Source organism: Vulpes lagopus, chromosome 15 (genome assembly GCF_018345385.1).
Source record: "Vulpes lagopus strain Blue_001 chromosome 15, ASM1834538v1, whole genome shotgun sequence".
In the NCBI taxonomy this organism is placed as follows: domain Eukaryota; kingdom Metazoa; phylum Chordata; class Mammalia; order Carnivora; family Canidae; genus Vulpes; species Vulpes lagopus.
Genome location: NC_054838.1, coordinates 36639743 through 36661926, shown reverse-complemented (window position 1 = coordinate 36661926; position 22184 = coordinate 36639743). Strand labels below are relative to the sequence as shown.

General features: G+C 47.9%; 1 protein-coding gene across 4 annotated transcripts in view; it reads left to right on the top strand.

Annotated features, from left to right (window-relative positions):
* ME3 (malic enzyme 3) overlaps positions 1–21533 on the top strand; it is a 187954-nt gene extending 166421 nt beyond the window's left edge. For all 4 annotated transcript variants that reach the window (XM_041729700.1, XM_041729703.1, XM_041729702.1 and 1 more), the window contains 7 exons: positions 12819–12916; positions 13172–13285; positions 14857–14962; positions 15577–15719; positions 16267–16440; positions 19851–19949; positions 21296–21533. In XM_041729700.1, the coding sequence (XP_041585634.1) occupies positions 12819–12916; positions 13172–13285; positions 14857–14962; positions 15577–15719; positions 16267–16440; positions 19851–19949; positions 21296–21457 (896 nt within the window). In that variant the 3' untranslated portion in view covers positions 21458–21533. The remainder of the gene's footprint in view (positions 1–12818; positions 12917–13171; positions 13286–14856; positions 14963–15576; positions 15720–16266; positions 16441–19850; positions 19950–21295) is intronic.
* The last annotated feature ends 651 nt before the right edge of the window (positions 21534–22184 follow it).

The following is a 22184-nucleotide window of genomic DNA, read 5'->3' as shown; positions in this document are numbered from 1 at the left end:
TAGGTTACTGTTTAACAAATGAAGTTTGGCAAGCAAAATCTTTTAAAACCAAAGACACATGTCAGAACAAGAACAAGTTGGTGGGGGACAGGTGTTGGTCCTTGGGAGTAAAAGATTGGCCAACCCTTCATTTTTGCAGATGAGAGCTGAAACAGTTACATTTCATCAGATGAGTTAGGGTTAAACCTAGAGGATTCAAACCCAGGTAATAATAGCTAAGGTTTAGAGCTGAATATTTATTGTACACCCGGCACTGTCCTAAGGACTTGACACTTTTAATCATATGAGATTTTATCATCCCTGTCTTAGGAATGAAGAAACAGGCACAGAGAGAATAAGTAACTTACATAAAAAGTAAGTGTAGAGTTGAAATTTGGACTCTAAATTCTGAGTTCATAATCACTCACTATACCGTTCCTAGACCTTACGCTATTTCAAAATCAAAGGCCCCTTCCTTTCCTGTGGCCCCCATTAAGAGTTAAAGAGATGTGATAAATGTTTTTTTAATTGGTCATAAATTGTCAAGAGGCAGGATTGCACAGTTAAGCATATTATTAGACAATTAAGATCAAAATATATGACTTCACTTGAAGAGTGAGTAGAAGAGAGAGGTGACCCAGTAAGGGAAAGCTGACACATGGCAATCCCCTGGCCCTGGGGATTGTGTCCCCCCAGATGTAGGGGCCTGGGACAGGCACTGGCTGCCAGGCCAGCCTCACCCAGAGATGTGGGGCACTCTGCACAGTCAGGGCAGCGCGGTCCAGGAGCACTAGCTGGCGGTGGGAAGCATTCACTCCCTGCCCGCTGGCCGGTCACCTCACTGTTAGTCCCGTGGATGGTGGGGTGTGACTGCGGCCCTCGAGGAAACACCTGCTGGCTGGCCCCTGACCGATGCCCCTGTCATGGCCCTTGCGCATGAGTCAGCAGCAGGACAGCCATCCCCCTGGGCCCACTGGGCTGCCAAGGCCAGAAGGTGGAAGTGGAAAACAAGTCCATGTGGGCATCACACCTGGTGCAGACTCCAGATGTGCACCCGCGTACGCACATGCACACACACGCAGTCATGTGTGTACATCCTCATAAACATGGGCACAGGGACACATCCGGGCCCTGCACCTATCTGCCTCCACTGCCCCCGGCTGCTGCCACAGAGCATGTCTAAGATCAAACCATGGCTCTAGGCTCCCCCTTCATGAGCAGGTTCACACTCTCCCTCAGAAGTGTGAGGCTTCGGCAATCTGCCTACTGGTGCCCCACCCCCACCCTCACCCACTTCTCTGTCCTCTGACCTCCCTCCTTGTCAGTTCTCTGCACGTGAAAGTTCTGCTCCCCACTCCCTCCCCATCACCTTTGCCTCAGTAACTCCTACTCAGCCTTCAGGACTCAGCTAAGGATTTCCTGTCTCAGGGAGGGCCTCGCACCAGGCTTTGCTCCCCCAGTCTGACTTGGGTACCCACGGGGAGCTCCCACAGTGCTCCCCTGTTAGTTCTCTTACCACACCGTAACCCAGGTACCCCCACTGAGTTGTCTGTCTCCCCAGGAGACTATAAGCTTCCAGAAGCAGAAACTGTGTCATTTATTCTCATTCCCCAGTTCCCAGTAAAGTGCCTGGCACACGATAGATGCTTCATAAATATTGGGAGAATGAATTAATGAATAAATGAATGAATGAAGTCAAATACACAAATTGACATTCTCATAAGCACACCCACCAATTCCTGTGGCCCTGGCTCCTGTGGACACACAGGAGCCCCTGCAGCCCCTCTGTTGTCCAGGTCACCATGCACATCCTTACAGAGAAATGCCCCCACACTCAGATGCATATACATCTTTACACGTGTGTACCCTCATTCATACACACACGTAGCATTTTTTTTTTTAGCATTTTTAATTAAATCAACTCATTGTTAAATTCCGTGGTTTTGTTTCCTCTTTATAGCCAGTTCCAGCAGAGTCTATTTCGCTCCCAGACTATTCTAGATGGAATAGTCTTCTGGACTCCACAGCAGATAGCAAAGGAATTTCCCATTTTTTTCTCAGAAATTAAAGACTAAAGTCCTTAATCTAAAATGTATAACAGGATCAAGCAAATAGTACCAGAATGTCAGGATCTCTGTAGGTTTTTGATCAGGACAGCCTGACCTGTTACGTATGACCCTCTAACAATCGTAGAGAGGTGGGCATGGCGGCACACCACCTGGATCTTCCTTCAAGAAAAGACTTGTCCCAGGGCACCTGGGTGCCTCAGTAGGTTAAGCATCTGCCTTCATTCAGCTCAGGTCATGATCTCGGGGTCCTGGGATCGAGCCCTGCATCAGGCTCCCTGATGCTCCCTGCATCAGCAGAGAGTCTGCTTCTCCCGCTCCCTCTGCCTGCTGCTCCCTTTGCTTGTGCTCTCACACACTCTCAGTCAAATAAATAAACAAAATCTGAAAGAAAGACAAGACTTGTCCCAACTGCTGGCGGGCTGTCAGCTGCATGAGGCAGAGCGGCTCAGCTACGGAGCGCCCCTGCCCCCCAAGGCCCTGTCCTGCCACAGATGCCCTCACCCAGTGATGAGGGAATATAAAAGCCCAGCCGTCTTGGCCCAATGTAGGACAACTTGGAGAGGACATTTTAACTCCAGAGCTCCCCCTCAGGGTTGGCTGGGGCTTTAGGGACTCCATCACAGCCCGCTTCTCCTCTGCATCTTGCTCCCGTCCCCCCTTCCATAGGTGCTGATCCCAAGGGCATTTCTTGATAACATCCTGAACACTCCACATGTCTCAGAATCTGCTTCCCAGGGAGCCCAAGCTGTGCCAAATAATACCATTTTGCATGTACACAGAACTTTGGATGTGGAAGGTGTTTTTCATCCACATGATCTCACAACTTCTTTGAAATAGCCCCTACCCCTCCAGGGAGGCTGCACAGCTGTCCCTCGTCACTGGTAAGGAAGCTGAAGTTCAAGGGTTAGTTTTTGCTCCAGGTCATATAGCCAGACGGGCACAAGGTGGGACTAGAACCTGGTTATTTCTGACTCAGAGCTGAGTTCTCCCTCCGTCTCTGTGACATTGGGCTGCCTGTTCCCTGCATGTGGGAGGCAGTGCAGTGAGTCTGCTTGCTAAGAATTAAATCCCAGATCCCACATGACTGGGGGTGTCACTGGGCTCCAGCAGCCTGCTGCTCCCATATTCCCCATCCGTTCATTCAACTCCCCCAGTTTACAGACCAAAGAGGAGGCCCAGAGAGGGGAAGGGGCTTACCACCACTCCCTACACCTCCCCTCCCCCCAATCACCAGCTGGTTACTGATGGGTCCAGCTCCAGAAGCCTCTGATGTGTGTTCTCAGTGCTAAGTGGGCAATCAGGAGACGGGTGAGGAATTCTAGGATTCATGGGACAACATAGAAGGTGTTAAGCTCATGCTAGAATTGGCCCCTTTCACCTCCAAGTACAAAGTAAAGATAAATGAAACCTAAAACTATATAGCCATGCTCAAAAATAGAAAAGGAACATCCACATGCAGAATTGAAGAGAGTTGGAGAAAGGAGGAGGAGGGAGAGAGGCAGGCAAAAGAGAAGGAGGCATGACAGTGGTAAACAGACACCAACAACAAATCACAGGTGGTTGCTGGGGACAGACCCAGCCCACCCCAGGAGGACTCATCATCACAATCTGCCTGGAACCACACACATGGTAGGGACTGGAAAACGAGACAGGGGCCACGCTGCCTGCTCTGAATACCAGCCCAGCATCACATCCTTGGTGGAACAAGGAAGATATGACTAAAGGCTTCAGGGTCCTCCCAGACTGTGCTCCGTGAGGGCAGGGCCAGGCCTGGAGCTGAGCAGGAGCTCTGGCACACAACTGGAACTGTCTTGTGGCCAGGCTGCTAGAGCACTCACCTGGGACTCTGCAACCCCACAGGGCTGCCCACATGGTGGGGCCCCTGCAGCCCCAGTGCTGGAAGGGCCTGGTGCCCCCAGGGCTGCCAGCAGGCTCCTCTGCCCCCACCCCTGCTGACTCACGGGAGTCTCAGCCACCCCAGGCCGGTTCTCAGTGAGCGGGGCTGCTCGTGCACTGGCTACTGCTGGCAGGCTCTTCAGGAATTTGGAAGAGGCAGGGCCTCAGGTGTCTATTTGTTTCAGCGGGAACCAGAGAAGCATCCCTGCCCTTAGGGGAGGAGAAAGAGACCTAGAAGGGGAACGGCAACAAGAGTGGTCATGCAGGAGGACAGGCCAGCTGTATCCTTTCCCGGGAGCCAGATCCAGGATGCTGCTGGCCTAGTGACCTTGGGCCTCGGGCCCCCACTGCTAGCTGCTCACACCGTATGGCCAGGGACACGAAAGTCTAGCCGGCTTGTCTGTTCCAGAGCATCCTCCTGCCCCATCAGCCTGCCCTGGACCTGCACTGCTCCCAGGTCCCAGCACATCCCCGGAACCAGATGGCCTGTCAGGGTGCCATGTGCTATGTCAGGCCGTCATCACCCTCTCGCGCTTTCAAGTTTTAACTTGTGAGTCAGAGTACTTAATAGTCAGGCCTTGGATTGAGACAAGCCAAGGTCTGAATCCCCATTTTTCTACTTTGTGCTTTGGCCAAATGGCTTAAATCCTCACAGCCTTCTTTTCTTTATCCGCAAAATGGACATGAGAGTATCAACAGCCAGGAATGATAATCAGCCAGTGCCGACAGACGACCAGGATGCTTTGAAAAAGCCATCACCGACTCGGGTTGGCCCACACTGATTCACTGCGAGGTGTTTCCATCATTATCCCTGTTTGTGGCACCAGGTTGTCATAGGGACAGGCAGGGACAGGCATGCAGTAGTACTCACTTCTGGTACCTAGTATGAGTACCTCTGGGACATAGTAGGCTCCTGACACATACGTGTGAGAGGGAGGAAAGGAGGGCTGATACCCAAAGACAGAGAGGCTGGGTGGACTGGAGGAGAGAGGTCCGTGTGAGCACAGGAGTGGGCAAGCCTGAGGAGAAGGGAGGCAGGACCTCTGCCTACTTCCCACATACACCCTATTCTTCTAGCCCATTGACTTCCTCCTCATTCTATGAATTTTCTGCCAATTGTGATTTTGAATATGCTGGTCCCTCTGCCTAGAGTTCTCTGCTTCTCTTGACTAACATCTGTGTGTCCTTAAAGGCTCAAGCCTCACCTCCTCCAGGGTACCACGCCCTGGGCCAAGCTCGTCCCACAGGGGTCTGGCTAACCCCACCCTTCCCCAGACCTAGGAGTCACCCCTTTTGCAGAATGCTCAGAGTTCCCCAGAGCTCAGATGTCATGATAGGGGCAGATGGGAAGGAATGGCCAAGCTCTGAAGACTTTGACCAGCTGGTTTTTCCTGTTTACAAGACACCAGGAGCTATTTCCGGCTCTTAGGGGCTTCGGCCCCCTCCCCTGCACCACCACACACATGGAGCAGCATTCCTGGCCCTTCCAATCTCTCTCCCTCATCATGAAGCCTCCCTGGCCTCTTCAACCTTCTCTCCACAGCCTTTCTTTTTTTTTTTTTTTTTTTTTTCTTTTTTTCCCATGAAGTCCTGTGTTCTCTGGCTGTTCTTCACTTAACAGGGCTATCTCTAGCCCTGAGTTTCTTGTGAGTCTCTTGCATCTGCTCCCGGCTCCTGTGACTTCTCATTAGCCTGTTACATCAGGTAAAACCTCAAAGAAGCCAACAAGATGGTAATTATTCCCTCTGGTTCCTCCCAAATTGTGTCAGAGTGGGTCTAACCCATCTTCTGCATGGGCCAGGAACTGCCTTCTATAGAGTCTAGGGATTCCAGAAAGTTCTCCCATGACACAGAAATAGGGCTGAAGTAGCCTAGAGGGCTTTGGCTGTATCCAATAAGGGGAACTTGAATTTTCTGAACATATGTGCTGTTAACTACCTACAAACCGACTGTTTTATTCACCCTTCTATACCCAAGGCCTGGTGTACTGAAGGCCCAGAACAGGCACCCAGTACAGACACTAATGGACAATGAATGATGGGGAAGGTAGGAGCGGGCCTGGCCTTGAAGTGTAGGACACACAGTCCCCACATGGCCCCAGGCCTCCAAGGCCACCATGAATGGACCCTGACCAAGCCTAACCCCGTGCCCTTGTCCCCGTGTGGGACAGCAGTTGTACCTCACCTGAAAACTGGCTAGTTCTTCCCTTTCCTCCAGTAATCTGTTGTTCAGCATGAAGGGTCCTTTAACTTTGTCAAATGTGACCATTAGAAACTACCTTTTCAGCTTGTCCTTTTGTGCTGTTTCCCAAATGTACAACCTCTAATACTCAGTTTACAGGAAATGTAATTATGGAAAGCTCCCTCTGAAAAGGAAAGCTTGTTTTTATTTCATCGTGAATGGGAAACACCCAGTCACAGTTTGTATGGCCCATGGCATTCATGAGCACCAGCCAGGTTCAACAACCTCCCTGGAGCCCTGGGCTTCTCCAGGTGGCTACCTCCAGAAAGCTAACTAGTTTGCTTCCTCTCCACTTTTGAATCCCTAACACTTTACCCAAGAGCTACCCAAAATGAAAGTCAATGATGAGATAACTTTATTTGCCAGACTTTATAAGATAGGGCTGCTCCAGAACTGCTGTTTTGTCTCTTGAATGTTGGTCTGTAATCAGGGTAACTTGCCACTTGACAGGCTGGCCTCAGAGGAGGATCCCAGAGAGAAGAGCAGGAGTGTGGGGCTCCAGGAGCCAAGGGCAGAGAGAGTTTCCCAAAGGGTGACCTTGCCAAGAGGTGGGGACAGTTGCTTGATTGGACTGGGTTTTAGGGAGGAAAAAGGAAAAAAGAGGTGACAAGTATATTCAGCTCTTTACAAATAAGAAATAGGGTGAGACTATACAGAGTCAAGACAAAGCCTTCCAAAGGTGGGAGCTTGAGGACCTATTTGTACGTTGATGGCGGTGATTCAGCAGAAGAGAAATAGAGGATACAAAAGAGAGAGAGGAAAGAGAGAGAGAGAATTATGAGACAAATTCCTTGAGTGGGCAAAACAGATGGGATCTGGCACATACCTGGAGGTGGCTTTAGCAAGGAGCGGGGATGGCCCATCGGTGGTAACAGGAGGAAAGACAAGTGTGAGGACTTGGAGGGTTTCTAGACTTGGAAGAGGATTTAGAAGTTCTCTCCTGATTGTTTGAACCTCACTTTCCACCTCTGAGAGGGGGGAAAACGGGGGCTCCTAATACCTGCTTGGTAGAGTTGTTGTGAAGATTAAATGAGCAAATAGAGCTAAACACACACCTAGCACAGAGTCAAGGTCGCGAGGAGAGTGATCAATAGATGGCAGTTGCCCTTGTACCCTTTCATGGAAGTGTTACATTCTTTCCTATCAGATTTCCTATTGTTTTGTGTTCTCCACCCTTTCCAGAATCATTGACATCTCCTGCCCAAGGTCACTTCCTTCTACTTCCACTACCCCCACCCTTCAGTTCTCCCCCAAGGAAAGCCCATCATGCCCTTCCTGCTGCCATCAAGTCCCAAGTCAGGAGAGGGTGGCTGAGCCTCAGAGACCACAAAGGGCAGGAAGTAGCACCCTGGTGTTCCTGCTTTGCTTCCGACTGGGCGACAGTGCCCTCATCTGTTGTAAGTCATTCTCTCCAGTCCCCATCCAGCACTGAATTTCTACAGCTAAGCCCAATTGTTGGGCTTGTAGGTTCTAACCACAGTTGAGCCTTAGCCTCTGAGAGGGAAAGGACCCATCAAGGCATTGGGGGGGGGGGGGGGGGGGGTCAGTTGTCTTTGGGATTCTCTGATGGAATATCTTTGGCGCCATCTGGCGGCGCATGTCTTGCACAGCTACTCTTTTCAGGAGGCAGAAGATGGCCTGAAATAGAATCAGATGAATAGAAACCCCCTCTCTATCCAGTGGAAGAAAACCAGTACTTCACCTAGAGAAGCCATCTAGTGCGGTACATCTCAGGCTTAAACGGGCATGCATATACATCATCTGAAGATCTTTTGAAATACAGACTCTGACCCAGTAGAACTAAAATGAAAGTGGCTCTTGGGAGCCAAAGAGTAGGATGTGTGGAGTTTGCACAAAGTTATTTGCAGAAAGATGGAAATGGGGAGTAGCTGATGCAATAAGTGGACATATCATAGGCCAGGGTGTTTAGGAATTTGGAGGAGGGTCATACTGTGCAATTCTTACTACCTTTAAATAATTACTTAAATTGTTTTTTGATGCTTTCTTGGGTGTCAGCATGGTATTCCTTTTGAACACAGTACAGTTCTGAGCCTGGCCATGATACAGCCTCTCTTTATTCAGGTTAAATCAAAAGTAGATCTGGGCAGAGAAAGAGAGGTTAAGGCTGCCTGGCTGGAGAAAACAGAGGATGTCTGGCAGAGGAGATCCTGTGGGCTGGGTCTTAAGGAATCAATAACGAACTGCAGAAGGTCCTATAGATGGTAAACAGCTGGGCAAAGCACAGGAGGGGAGAAAGACACAACGTGTTCAGGAATGAGCAGTAATGCACCCATTGCATGGAGTACGTGGGGAGGCATGAAGCAAAAGGGGGTCGATGCTGACAATAGACTTTTCTATCCGTGAACTAACAAGAGGCATATCGTAAACACCTTCTTCATAGTTGTCATCACACTTGTAATCAGTTAATACTGGTTATACTTTCTTTATAAAGTTATACTTGCAGTTAACACTTTCTTTACAGAGCAGGAAGGAACCTGTTTTGTTACCAATGGTATCCTTGGTAACTCAGAGTCCAATACCTAATTGATGCTTAAGACATAAAATGAAGGCAATGAATTCTAAATAATGACCTCTGACTACTGATTATGTAACAGCTATTCGTGCCCAAGCTTTGGTGAATAGGGAGTTCCCCAGAGGCAGGGACGATGTTTGAGTCCTCTTCCACAAGTGCCTAGCATGGGCCACGGCCCTCCACACCTGCGTTGTGAGCTCCTTGGGGACCCTCAGGAGGATGTCAGGAAAGCCCCCCAGTAGTCCTCAGCCCAGGCCGTGGGACCCTGTGGCACTTTAGCAGCCCTCCAGACCATTCCTATGTGAAGGCTGGAGAGCCTACACCCCTCCTTCTGTGTTCCCCCCATCAGGTCCTGCCTTTGGAGGTCCACAATGAGCATGTCCTTATTAGCCTCTGGCTGTTTCATGTGCCCCCTGTCTTGGCCCAACACATGGCCTCTAAGCCAGGCACAAATCCAGCCCATATTCTGGGAGAAGGCCCATCCCCAGAGCTACAAAATACAAATCCCTTAGATAACTGCAAAGAGTAAACAGAAAATTCATTCATATTCCCACTCTGCAAACCTTTAATATTCTGTTATTCCTTCCAGATTCTCAGTGCATGTTTCATTACAACTAGAATTATGATATGTAGACCTTTTAAGGTTCTCTTCCTTCCAGCTAACCCAGTGAAGCATTGTCTAATGGTTAGGAGCACAAGGCCTCGTGCCTGATTCCCCGGGATTCCCTGATACCCTTCAAATCCTCACTCTGTTATATAATCTAGGACAACTCATCAAACGACTCTGTACTTCATTTTCTCAGGCTGAGAAATGAGGGTGATAATAGGTAGGATTAAACAAATAAATGTCTTTATAGTTAGACACATAAAACACTTAGAGCAATATCTGACATTAGCTACTAACTTAATAGCATTTTCTCTGCTGCCCCATCTTCATGATTATTTTAAACGGCTGCAGTACATTCTGAGTGTCCACATTAGCTTCTACTTAACCGTCACTCCTTTGTTAGATGTTTAAGTTATTTCCAGTCATTCTGCATTATAAATAACACCATCATAAATATCCTAGGACATGCATGGTGGATTTTTCCATACATAGATTCCCAGGAGTCGAAGTATGAGGTGAAAGGGCACGAACATGTTATGCCTTTGTTCTATATTGGGAAAGAGTTTTCCAAAAAAGTTTGTAGCATTTTAAAATACAATTTATGCTGCAACTTTTTACTTTTCACTCCTCCCTCACCAGCCTTGGATGACATCAGTTACTGTGATTTGTGCAACGTCAACAACCCATAAGTTGTCCCCCATGTAACTTCTTTTCTTTGACTATCATGGAGGCTTACCACTGCCCGTGTGATTACTTTACTGTGAACTCTCTATCAGGTAGGGTCTACACCCGTTGCTTTAGCAGAAAAGACTTAGTACAAAGTCCTGCTTATTATGTATTTAAAAAATGAAAAGCCCTAAGGACCTGCTCCCAGCCCGGAGCCTATAGAGTAAAAAGGAAGACCAGGTGACAGCCAGCTAGTATTGGTATCTCTGAGGCGTGCGCTACAAGGCTCGTTCTGCAAGTGATGGACAGAGTGCTTCTGGATTCAACTCAACAGAACAATCTGTTGCTGTAGAAGTGGAAAGCCAAGGCTGTGGAGTTTACTGATTTAGCAAGATGAAAATGCAGCATGCCTACTTAAATTTGAATTTCAGATAAGGAATGAATAATTTTTTTAGAATATTTATACTAATATTGCATGGGACATACACTAAAAAAAGAAAAGTTATTTGTTGTTTATCAAAAATTCAAATTTATGTGTCCTACATTTTACCCGGCAATCTTACAAGGCAGGCATGATGCTGGAAAAAGCGTTCCTTCCTCTTCTCCTAGCCTTTCCATCACCCTGTTTTCTTTCTTGTCCTCAGGCAGGACCTCAGTTGTCTGGGATTTTTTGGTGGGATGAGCCAAACCTTTATTTCTGAAGGTGAATCCTCAGTGGTCCTACCTCTCCTTTGTTGTAATACTATTCATTCTTATCTCCTATTGAGCATACAAGTACTGAGACACACCCCCAGAGGATCCCCTGGGCTTAGACCTAATCCCTCCTGTCCTCAGTTTTCCATCAGTATCAGGATGAATAACCACAGCCAGTAAAGTAATCCTGTCTTTCTTTGTCCCCTGGTTTCATGGCAAAAAGAGCACCAGATGGCCAAGGGGCAGTCTCAGATCTCAATTTGGTAGAACCATGTTGTGAATGCTGTAGAAACATCTGTGTCATGGGAATCAACACTTCCAATCCAGAGAGCACAAAATTGAAGAGACAGGAAGCAAAGTTTGTACAAGTGAGTTATTAGGTGAAATGGTGAAAGGAAACACTTCCACTTCAACCCCTTGATTTCCAGACCCAAGTATTCTGGCTGCGGGAGAAAGAGCACAATGTATTGTCTGCTAAGTCAAATCCTATATTACATCCTGTAAGATAGAACTTCACCAGCTTCATGGGGTGTTACCTCTACTGAATCTTAAGTAAGTCTTCAGGAGCCCATTCTGCCAATCTATTAGGCCAGCTGCTCCTAAGCGGAAGAGTACTTAGTAATACCACTGAATTCCATGGGCATAAGCCTATTGCTTCACTTCTATTACTGTGAAATGAATTCCTTGATTAGAGCCTCATTGTCTGGAATATATTGGGATGGTGAATAGGCCATTCACAGATTCCAAACATCCACAGATTATGGCATTGGCAGATTATTATATACAGGGAAAGAAAATCTATATCCAGAATATTTGTTTATTCCAGTGAAGACAAGTCTCTCCCCTGTTTATAATGGAAAGAATCCAATGTAATCATCCTGCTGCCAGGTAAATGGTCCTCCCAGGGAATGGTGCCATACCAGGAGCTCCATATTAGTCTCTGCCGTTGACAGGTTAGTCATTTAGCAGTAGCAGTAGTAGGTTAGCCTTGATGAGAGGAGGTCCATGCTTAGCTTCCATCCTTGCCACCATGGCTCCTTTGTACATAAACTCATTTTATAAACCCTGGATGGTGGGAGAAGGACGCCGACTAACATACACAGGACATGCCATTTTCTCCACCTGATTGAGGGAACCTATTTCATTATGCCCTTTGGTGAACGTTCTTATGTAGCCCAAGTATGTTCACACTGTACATCTATCCCAAGAGGTCCGTCCACACACCCCTTCCCCACACCTCTTTATCACCAATCTTACTATTTATTTTATTCTAAGTCCCTGACCATCAGCCAAACCATTAGCAACTGCCCATGAATCAATGTAGATCTAGCCATCTCTTGGTCCAAAATGGACAACCAAATTTACAACTTTAAGTCATGTCCATTGGGAATATTTTCCTCACTATCACCTTTTTGGGCTACCTTTTATTGGGGCTGTGAAGCTGCAGCCATAAACTTCCCATTGATCCCAGTATATCATTAAGAATAATCTGTAAACCAAGCCCACGTTTCTTTCTCCTTGGTCATAAGGAATCCCTAGTGAGGCTGTAGGTGTGCACTGAGCGAGAAGAAATCATGCAGCAGCAGAAGATGTCAAATGAGTCTGAGCCACCTGCTCATGCAACTTACTTGTACCTTCCAGATGGCCTCAAGCCATTGATGATGGTATGCTACCGGGCACACCAACCTTATGACTTGGTGGGTAAGATAGGCAGCTCAGATCACATGGTCACCTAATGTCTCATGGCTACTTTGTGGGCTCATTTTTAATTTGTTTTTTTTTATCCATTTATCCCTTAAATTATTCTGTGAGGCTCATACTTCTTTTCGGCTTCTATTAAATTTGTACTTGTCATTTCATTTATGAATGATGGTAGTAGCAGCACCTGACTATCTGATCCTCATTCCCAGGGTCCAGTAACAATCCAGGAGCTGTTTCTCAAAAGAACAATTAGCTACAAAACAGGGCGTGCACTTGCTCCAGAGCCAGCATGCCTACAGACTTGACTTCCGTAAGGCCAAGGAACGTCACTTGTTCTGCTGCACATTCTAGTCATGGGGAACTCTGCCAAGGGTCTTCTTTTAGAGATTGGAACCCAGTGGCCAGGGACTGACCTCAGGGTACTCTGTTGCAGGCACAGCCTCCGTCGCTGTGGCAGGGATCCTGGCTGCTCTACGAATCACTAAGAACAAGCTCTCCAATCACGTGTTTGTTTTCCAAGGTGCAGGTGAGGTAGGTGCCATCAGGAGAATGATGGGTGAAGCATGAAGAAAGAGAGGTGTTTAGGGGTTCAGAGAAGAGGAACCATCAAGGTATCTTATGACAACTGCAGCTGCCTGGACACCATTTGGGTGTCTCAAGGACTTTACTGGGCCTTAAGGAGTAGGGGGAAAGGTGCAGAGAAGAGAGGATCTTGGTAAAGCATCTGATAAATGCTGAGCAGCTATCTGCCTTGTATCTGAACGTCCACCATATGGTACCTCCCAGGCAGCCATGGGCATCGCACACCTCCTTGTCATGGCCCTGGAAAAAGAAGGTGTACCCAAGGCGGAGGCTACAAGGAAGATCTGGATGGTGGACTCCAAGGGGCTCATTGTCAAGGTACTGTCAGTCTGGAGACCTAGAGGTTTCCTGACACCTACAGCTATTGGAACCAGACTATAAGAGGTCTCCAGGGGGCAAAATGCTCAGACAAAATACAAAGCAACAGGAGGGTAATGTCCTAACCTCCAAAGCAGAAGCCTTAACTGCTCTGTCCAAAAGCCTGTACTAACCTCCAGCAACAGTAAATCATAATGTTCCAAAAGTAACCTGCCCTCTCTTCCACATCCTTGCATATTTTACTCCTCTGTCTGAAATGCCCTTGTCTTGTGCCACACACCCACTCTCAACCCTCAACCCCATCTGTTTCCTCCTTGTCTTCTGTTACCTCCTCCAAGATGCTTTCCCTGAGCATCTAGGTCTCAGTTCATTTTCTACATTTATGCTCATGTAGCCATTCCCCTCCACACATTGCACTTGCCACACTATAGGGCAGTTGCCCTTGTAATTGTCTTTCTGCCCACTAGGCTATGTAGTCTTCATATCAATGGCATGTAATGAGTGTGTAATTATGTTTGAAGTATGAGTGAAAGCATGAATGAGATACAGTCTGGCTTCTAGCTGGAATATGGTGAAGGGCATAACTGGATGGCCTCCTTCCTTAGGATTTCACTGAAAGCTCCAAGCTTTAATGCCCCAAATTCCACTGACATAGAATGCCAGTGAGAGATTTTTTTTTTTAAGATGACAGAGGTAAAAATGAAGGAAGTACATAGGGGTGTCAACCAAGAATAGAAGAGCCTCAGCAGAAACTGACCTTCTGTTGTCTCATATAGAGCCAGATCACCTCCAGAAGGGATTCCTCCCCCCACCGCAGGTCATTCTAGAGCATAAGTCAGGCAAAGGTAAAAGCTGCCAGAGGCTACCCTCTTGCCACCTTTCAACATTATTTTGCTCATCCCATGAAGCTTACCCCTGCTCTAATCTCTCTCAAAGCTGAGGTCTTCACTCTGCCTCTCATGAGGCCAGCTGACCCAAAGGAGTCATCAGAGACATCTGTACCATCTACTAGCCTGTCACCCACTGACTCCCATTTGAGGAAATGGAAAGAATCCTGGGCTTGTTGAGAACAGCCAGCCATTGCAAGCCTGTCCTGGGGCTTAGCTTATTACTATTCACAGGGAGGTCAGTGGCTCTTGTAAAATACATTCAAATTAGCTTCCTGACCCTGGGTGACTCAGGCCCCCATCCCTCAACTGGCCCTAAGTGCTGGCAGCCTTGGGGCCAAAGGTCTTATTCAGATACAGACATTTCATGAGAGCCTTTCTGTCCTGGCCCAGGAAGCCATGATCCTAGCAGCACAAAGGAAGGCTTTATAGATTCTCCATGTATGTTTTGACTTAAATAAATCCCCACATACATCCCCACACTGTGACACAAACCCAATAAAATCCTCAGGTTCCACCTTGGGTTTTATCAGGAGATCTGATCAAGAGGATGAGTGACAAGGCTTCTGATAGCTCAAACCAAAGCAAGGGGCTTTCCAGGGAATGCTCTCAGAATCTCCAGATGCATCCATGTCCAACCAAGCTGTTCTCACTGCCAAGCACCATGTTTTCCTTTCCCTGCAGGGGAGGAGCCACCTAAACCATGAGAAGGAGATGTTTGCCCAGGACCATCCTGAAGTGAAGAGCCTGGAGGAGGTGGTGAGGCTGGTGAAGCCCACGGCCATCATAGGTAGGAGGAGGCAGGAGGCCCACTGTCCAGCCCAGCTAACCCTCTTGACTTTCAGGTGCAAACTAAGGCTCAGCCAGGAGGCATAAGTCATCAATGGAAACACAGCTCCCTCCCTGATTCCATGTCCACTTCAGTGCCACAATCTTTCACTGAGTGACTACTATATAAAAAGCCACAGAACTAAGGCACCAAACTGGGGCTTAGTGAGGAAGATTTATACAATGCAGTGGAAAAGCACAGGGCTGGTCTTTCTAACCGAGAGGAAGTGAGCACTGGTCTCCCAAACAGGGGACCCTGGCATCTCTTCCTGTACTGGGAGAGCCATGCACCCTAAAGGACAATGCCCAGGAATGCCTTCACGAATACATCTCAACTGAGCAGAGACCTGAAGTGGACCCGCGTTCCCTTAGGGATTAACAGGAGGTCTTACCCAGCTCACGCAAGAAGACCCTTTTCTCTTTGGCTCCCTCCATCCACCCATATGGTGGATGCTATCTCCAAAAGTCTTTCATGTTGCACCAAGTTCCCCACCACCACCACCACCACCACCACCACGAGAGGAATGGGGTGTTTATAAAGAGTAGGCATCCCTACTACCCCCCTTTTCCCTGTAGGTGTTGCTGCCATCGCAGGAGCCTTCACGGAGCAGATTCTGAGGGACATGGCCTCCTTCCACGAGCGCCCTATCATCTTTGCCCTGAGCAACCCCACCAGCAAGGCCGAGTGCACGGCTGAGAAGTGCTACCGGGTCACTGAGGTCAGCGGGGAGTCCTTCCTTCCCCAGGCTGAGAGGACATAGTAACCATGATTATGAGAAACCCTATGAGGGTGAAAAAAACGTCCCCACATCACTGATGAGCAAACCAAGGTTCAGAAAGATGAAATAACTTGCCCAAGGTCACAGAGCTAATAAGGAGTGGAGCTTTGAAGCCCAAGCTCTTACCATCATGTTATACTATTCAGGGTTCCTCTAGTAACATAGAGCTTTGACCAGAACCTGAGGCATTTATAGACTCTAGGTCACCTGCATACGTGTCATGACCTGGATTGGCCCGCTCGGGAGGTGACAGGTTAAAATACCTTCACCTGTCAGTGATTTCTTGGCTGCCAGGTAACTCAGTGGGAGCTAAGCTTTCTGGTCAATGAACAAGTGTGCTTTCAGCACCTGCAGTGTGCTCAGCCCAATGCTGAGCCATTTGGGAGAGAATGAAGAAGGGTTTGACCTTCGGGAGATAAAACTAGGCCACCATTACTGCCTGAAACCCATCTCCACGCTCCATCTCTGGTTTTCTTCCCAACTCCAGGGCCGAGGGATCTTTGCCAGTGGAAGTCCTTTTAAGAGCGTGACTCTAGAAGATGGCAGGACCTTCATTCCTGGGCAAGGAAACAATGCCTATGTGTTCCCTGGAGTGGCTCTGGGAGTCATTGCTGGCGGGATCCGGCACATCCCAGATGAGATCTTCCTCCTGACGGCAGAGGTATCACTGCCCCTGCTCCCCTGCATGCACACTCCCAATAGGGCCTGTGATCTATACCAGGTCCTACACTGGGCCCCCAAAGATTCCTTCTACCACCTCTTCTACCCACCTGCCCCAAACCTAGCAGTAGATCCTCAAAATGCTTGACCTCAAGCTTTGGTCAAGATCACCTCGATGCTTAAACTTCTCTCAGAACATACAATTTTTAAGGGAGAATAAGGACTAGCCAATGGGAGGAGGCATTGACAGGAGGCACTGGCAGTGAGGGGACATAGCTTATCTGCCCCTTGCTTCCCAGCAGTGCCCACATGATGCCTAGAACAGAGGAGATGCCACCAAAGCCATCTGAAACTAGGCTCATGGACCATGACAGGCCACGGATTCTTCCAGCCCCTGATTTTGACCACATTGCCAGGGTAAGCTGTTGTAGGATAAGCCCCACTAGGGCAGCTTTCTGTAAGAAAGGGATAGATTGCAAGCCAGGTTTCCCTATTCTGGCCTGGATCTGGAGCACAGATACAGGAGTACTCCCCGTGTATCTTACTAGAAATACTCCCAAAATGATTCTTTACTGGACGTGATGAAAACAATGAAAGAATCCATTAAGAATGACAGCCTACATTCATAATAATGGCTATTACTACTAGCAGCTACAGTGGCTTACATTTACCACACGTTTACTAAATGCCAGGCACTTCACATTTATCTTCACTCTGAGGAAACCATAGAAATGTCTCTTTGGGGAGGCTAAACTAACCAAAACTATAAACAAATACTAGATATATTTATCCCCAATGAGTTCCAAAGGCTCTACTGTGCTTTCTGACACATTTGCCTTTCCCCCTCACCATGGTGAGAGCCCCGAACCAGCAAGCCATGGGAACAGCCTCCAGGCAGCCCTATCTAGCTCTACTTCTGGGAGTCCCATAAGGAACTGTCTCATGCTCTAGGTTCCTTCTTACTACGTCCTGGTCTTTGAGCACTGCCTCCACAAAGACGTGCAAGTAGTGTCCCTGAAGGTTTTTCAGCCTCCCCCAAGCCATGAGCACACTAGCTATGGCTTTGTGCCATGGGCCTCTGTCCATCTTGTGTGAGTATTCTGTGTATTTCTTCTTCCTGCTGTGTCAGTGGTGGTGGTGTCCTGTGGCCGAGAGTGGAGATCTTTGAATGTCCCATTGGGTGGGAAGAGTCACTTCCTGCTTAGAGTTAACCTAAAAGCAAACTGCCCTATTGTGCAAAAACATGGTTGCCAGAGCCTTCCCCTGTAAGCCCAAGAGACATCTACATGCCCACCTCCTAGTGTTGTGGGGCAGGTCAGCTCCATCATTTCATGAGCAGTGTCCATCAACTACACAGGAACCTCTCCTCAATCCACCTATTAATAATTGCTTGTGGCAAACAAGTGAAGATCTCTCCCTTCTAGCAGCTGACAGTCTGGTCTTTAAATTTCTGAAAGGAGTACTTTTAGGTTTAGACATTTAAGTTAAATCCGATTTTCCTATGGAAAAAAATAATAGGACTTTTAAGAGATTTATATATCTCCTTCCACCTTGACAACTCTGTAAAATAGATAGTGATTATTGCTATGTGACACACAAGGAAAGCGAGGCACAGAGTCTAAGCTACATGTCCAAGGTCACTGGGCTTGTGAGCAGTGGCACCAGAATGGCCCCAGAGCTGCAGCAAAGCACCACCAGTGCCCAACATCTGAGAAGTGACCACCCCTACATGATATCTCTCTTCACTCTGCAGGATGACTCTTGCAGATGCAGATCAAGCCATGGACATCCTGTTTCCCTCTGATCCCATCTTCTACACCTCCCCACCCCCCAAGAAAATCCTTGAAAACCCAGAACAGTCTATCTCTCTCCTCATTTCAGACATTTGAATGGCTCCTTGGTGCTAACAGGATAAAGCCCAAACTCCTTCACATGGTTTCCATACAAGGCATGTCATCAGCAGGCCCTCCTTCCTTTCCTCTCCAGCCTTTAGCCTCCCCCTACCTCCACCTAGCCAATGTTCTTTTCACAGTCTAGAACCCATGCTCCCTCCTGCTGCCTCTCTCCAAGAAATCGGATGTGCTGTTGCCTCTCTCTTTTTGAGTACTTCATACTTTGTCCTTCGGGTCTTAGCTGGTGTCACCCACTTCCCCTGGAAAGCTTTCCTGTACATGGCAGACCGGGCCCTGCTTTCCTCTGTGCCTCTGTGCCCCCTCTGCTTACACTCACCATTATGTTACAATCATTTGTACCTGTTTGTTAATTGTCCACTGACTCCAGACTATAGGAGGAAAAAGGCTTCTCTGCCATGGATCCTCAGCAACTAGCACAGAGCCTGGCATATGACAGAGCTCAGTTAATGTTTGAATGAATGAATGGAGAGGAGAGGTAGGAGCACGAAAATGAGGTGGAAGAGGAGGAGACCCACTTCCCTAACGTCAGCCAAACTCTGAGGCAAGACCAACTCCTTTGGCTCATCCATTCTGGGACACAGTTCTGAGAGAGCACTATGGCTTTTCCCAAATTTAAATTGACACAAGATTGGGTGGGAGTGGATTCGGAGCCAGCACATAACAGAGGCTGTTCCACAAAGTTGGCTGAGTGAGGCTGGATGATGAGGTGAGGCTTGAGGGGGAGAGCTGGGCCTCAGAGACCGCTCTGAACCAGGGAAGGAAGCTGTGGGAGGTGCTGTTCCCAGGATGATGTGCCTAGGGCGTTCATTCAGAGAAAGTGGTATCACGCACTGCAGAAGCAGCCTTTCTGCTGGAAAGGAAAGCTCAAGATGGCCCAGGGGGGCACCCAGGATATTACCAAGAATGTGGGAGAGGAAGTGAGGGTCTCCAGGATCTCTGTGCAATAGGCTGGACCAGCCAAGGGAGCAGCCTAGAGTCTGCTTTACAAGCCACAGGTTTATTCATGTTGCTCTTGGTGATTATCCTTTAGAATTTAGGGTCTCGTGTAGTTTAAAGCCTCAGCCAATCTCACAGTACAGAAATCTCACAGTACAGTCCTTGCTTAAAAGCCCAAGCATTGGAGCACCTGGGTGGCTCAAGGATTTGACTCTTGATTTCAGCTCAGGTCAGGATCTCAGGGTCAATAAGATCAAGCTCCACATCGGGCTCTGCACTGGGTCTGGAGTCTGCTTAAGATTCTCTCTCTCTCTCTCTCTCTCTCTCTCTCTCTCTCTGCCCTCCCCCCAATCTCTAAAATAATAAATAAATAAATAATCTTCTAAAAAAGAATAAAAACCCAAGCATTAAGCTCCCCTGGGCCAAGAGAGGGCAGAGATGACAGCGGGAACTGCAATAATTGGCCATCTGTGAGGGGCAAGGTGAGTCTCTGGGATAATGAGCTGGGCTTGTTCTGTGAAGGCAGAAACTCAGCTTATAACTCTCGGTTCTCTCTCCCCAGCAAATTGCCCAAGAGGTCTCTGAGCAGCATTTGTCCCAGGGGAGACTGTACCCACCACTCAGCACCATCCGAGATGTGTCTCTGAGAATCGCCATCAAAGTAAGGAGCATCCGACCCCCAGTCATACGGCTAGTGAGGCTCAACCCCTTCCTCTGTCTGGGTTTAGGAGAGCTAAGGGGATGGCAGCTGTGGAGACATCCTGAGCGTCTCGGGCTGCACTGCATGAGCCTGGAGGCTGCAGCTCAAGCCCCACACCCAACACCCACTCGGGCCAGTTCTGGGAAAGCTCCTGATTTCCCACCAGGCAAAAAGGTCATCAAAGTCCATCATCTTGGGGCCCGGAATGTGGGTGGAATTTGGGTGGAATTTTAAAAAATGAATCATAAGTGTCCATTTATACAGAAAGGTCAATTTTCATAGCATCATGAAAAGAACTCAGGCTGTCAGGTCCCAGCTCTGCCAGTCACTTCACTTTCCTGAGCCTCAGTTTCCTCCTTTTCCAAAGGGGCCACTAGTCCCTTTCTCCCAGACTTCTGAAGATTAAAGAGGATAGTGAGAAAGCTCCACACTTAGTATAGAGTAAATGCTCATTCCTCCCCCTTTTTCTCAGAATGGCTGGGCCACAGCATGATCAGGTTCATGGAATATTCCAAGGAAAAATGTTATCCTAGACACCTTGCAGAGATGATGGGTTTTCAGAGAATCAGAACACAATGCAATAAAGACTGGCCCAACATTGATAACTGTTGAATATAGATAATGATTGCATTAGGGTTTATTATACTGTCATTTTTATTAGAATATGTCTTACCTTTTCTATAGGATTTAAAAATAATTTCAGAAAGTGTGCTGCACAACAGCATGTGTTCCCCATGAGCTGTCCATTGTAGGGTCCAGAATCAGCCCTCAAGACCATAGGTCCAGCTCATAGTCCCAGCTCCACCATGTCCATTTCCCTCCTTTCGGGGATCTTGAGATTAATGCTCTCCTGAAACCAAATCTAATACCCACAGAATAATGTCCAGGCTATTCTCCCAACTCAACCCATTTAGGGAGGAAAAATATCAGGTACTGGACACCTGATGTTGTCTGTTACCTAATTTTATCCTCACTCTACTCCAGAGAAAGGTCTCCTTACTCCCACTTTACAGTGAGGAAACTGAGGCTCAGCAAGGACAGTGTCACTGCTGAGGACCCACAGGCAGTTGGAAGCAGAGTCAGACTTCAGTCTGAGGCCTCTTGATCCTGGCCTAGTGTTTATTCCACTGCATCGCAGCTTCCTGCCTAGGCAGAAAGCTCAAACTCCTATCCAGTGGTTTCATGGACAACAGTTCATGGTTCCCCAGGGGTTATTCCCCTTCCACAGGCTCCCAAGCAACCTGTAGGCAACTTTTAGGCAGGTTCCTCCTGAGTTCCAGTTCCTCACCCAAGACGTTTTTCCCTAGGTCCTCGACTTCGCGTACAAACACAACCTGGCCTCCTACTACCCGGAGCCCAAGGACAAGGAGGCTTTTGTGAGATCCCTGGTCTACACTCCAGATTATGACTCCTTTACACTGGACAGCTATACTTGGCCCAAGGAAGCCATGAATGTTCAAACAGTCTGATGCAGTTTCAGACGCTGGTGTGAGGCTGGAACAAGCCCAGGGTAACACTGACAATATAAATGGATTCTAAAATGGCCATCTTTGTCACTGTGTTTTTCCTTTGAACTTTCTGGTGTGAGGGGAGATACCCAGGCACACAGTGAATGAGAGCCTTGTACATGAAGGCCCTGAGAATTCACTTTTCTATAACCCTCTTCTGACTTCCTCCCCAAGAATTTCTTCATCTAATTACCAACAATTAGCTAGACCTTGTGGGAAATCTAGAATCCTTCCTAGAACTCTGCCTTTACAGAGTTCAGAGTCTAGTGAAGGGAATGAGGTATGAACAAAATTCGTTTTGCCACAAGGGAGAAAGTGGTTAAGTCCATAAAAGAAGTGCAGATAAAGGTCAAGGGTACTCAGAGAAGGGAGCAGGTACTCCCTATGAGAAGATTAGAGAAGGCTTCAGGGGGAGAAAAGTGTGCACTGAGTCCCAAGGGTAAAGGATAGGTAGGAGTCATGAGAAAATGAGGAAGGGCAGCCACTGACCAGAGAACATGGCCCACTCATGAGGGAGTTCAATCCCTGTTGGAGGAATACACACCCTTCAAGACTCAGATGGGTATGAAGGCTGAGTAGCTAAAGGCAACTCACTTGACAAAAATTGTCACTGAAATGTGGGTTACTGAATATTAGGATTCCTTTCTGGTTCTTATTAAAAGGAAAACTAGAGAAACGTGGGTGTGGA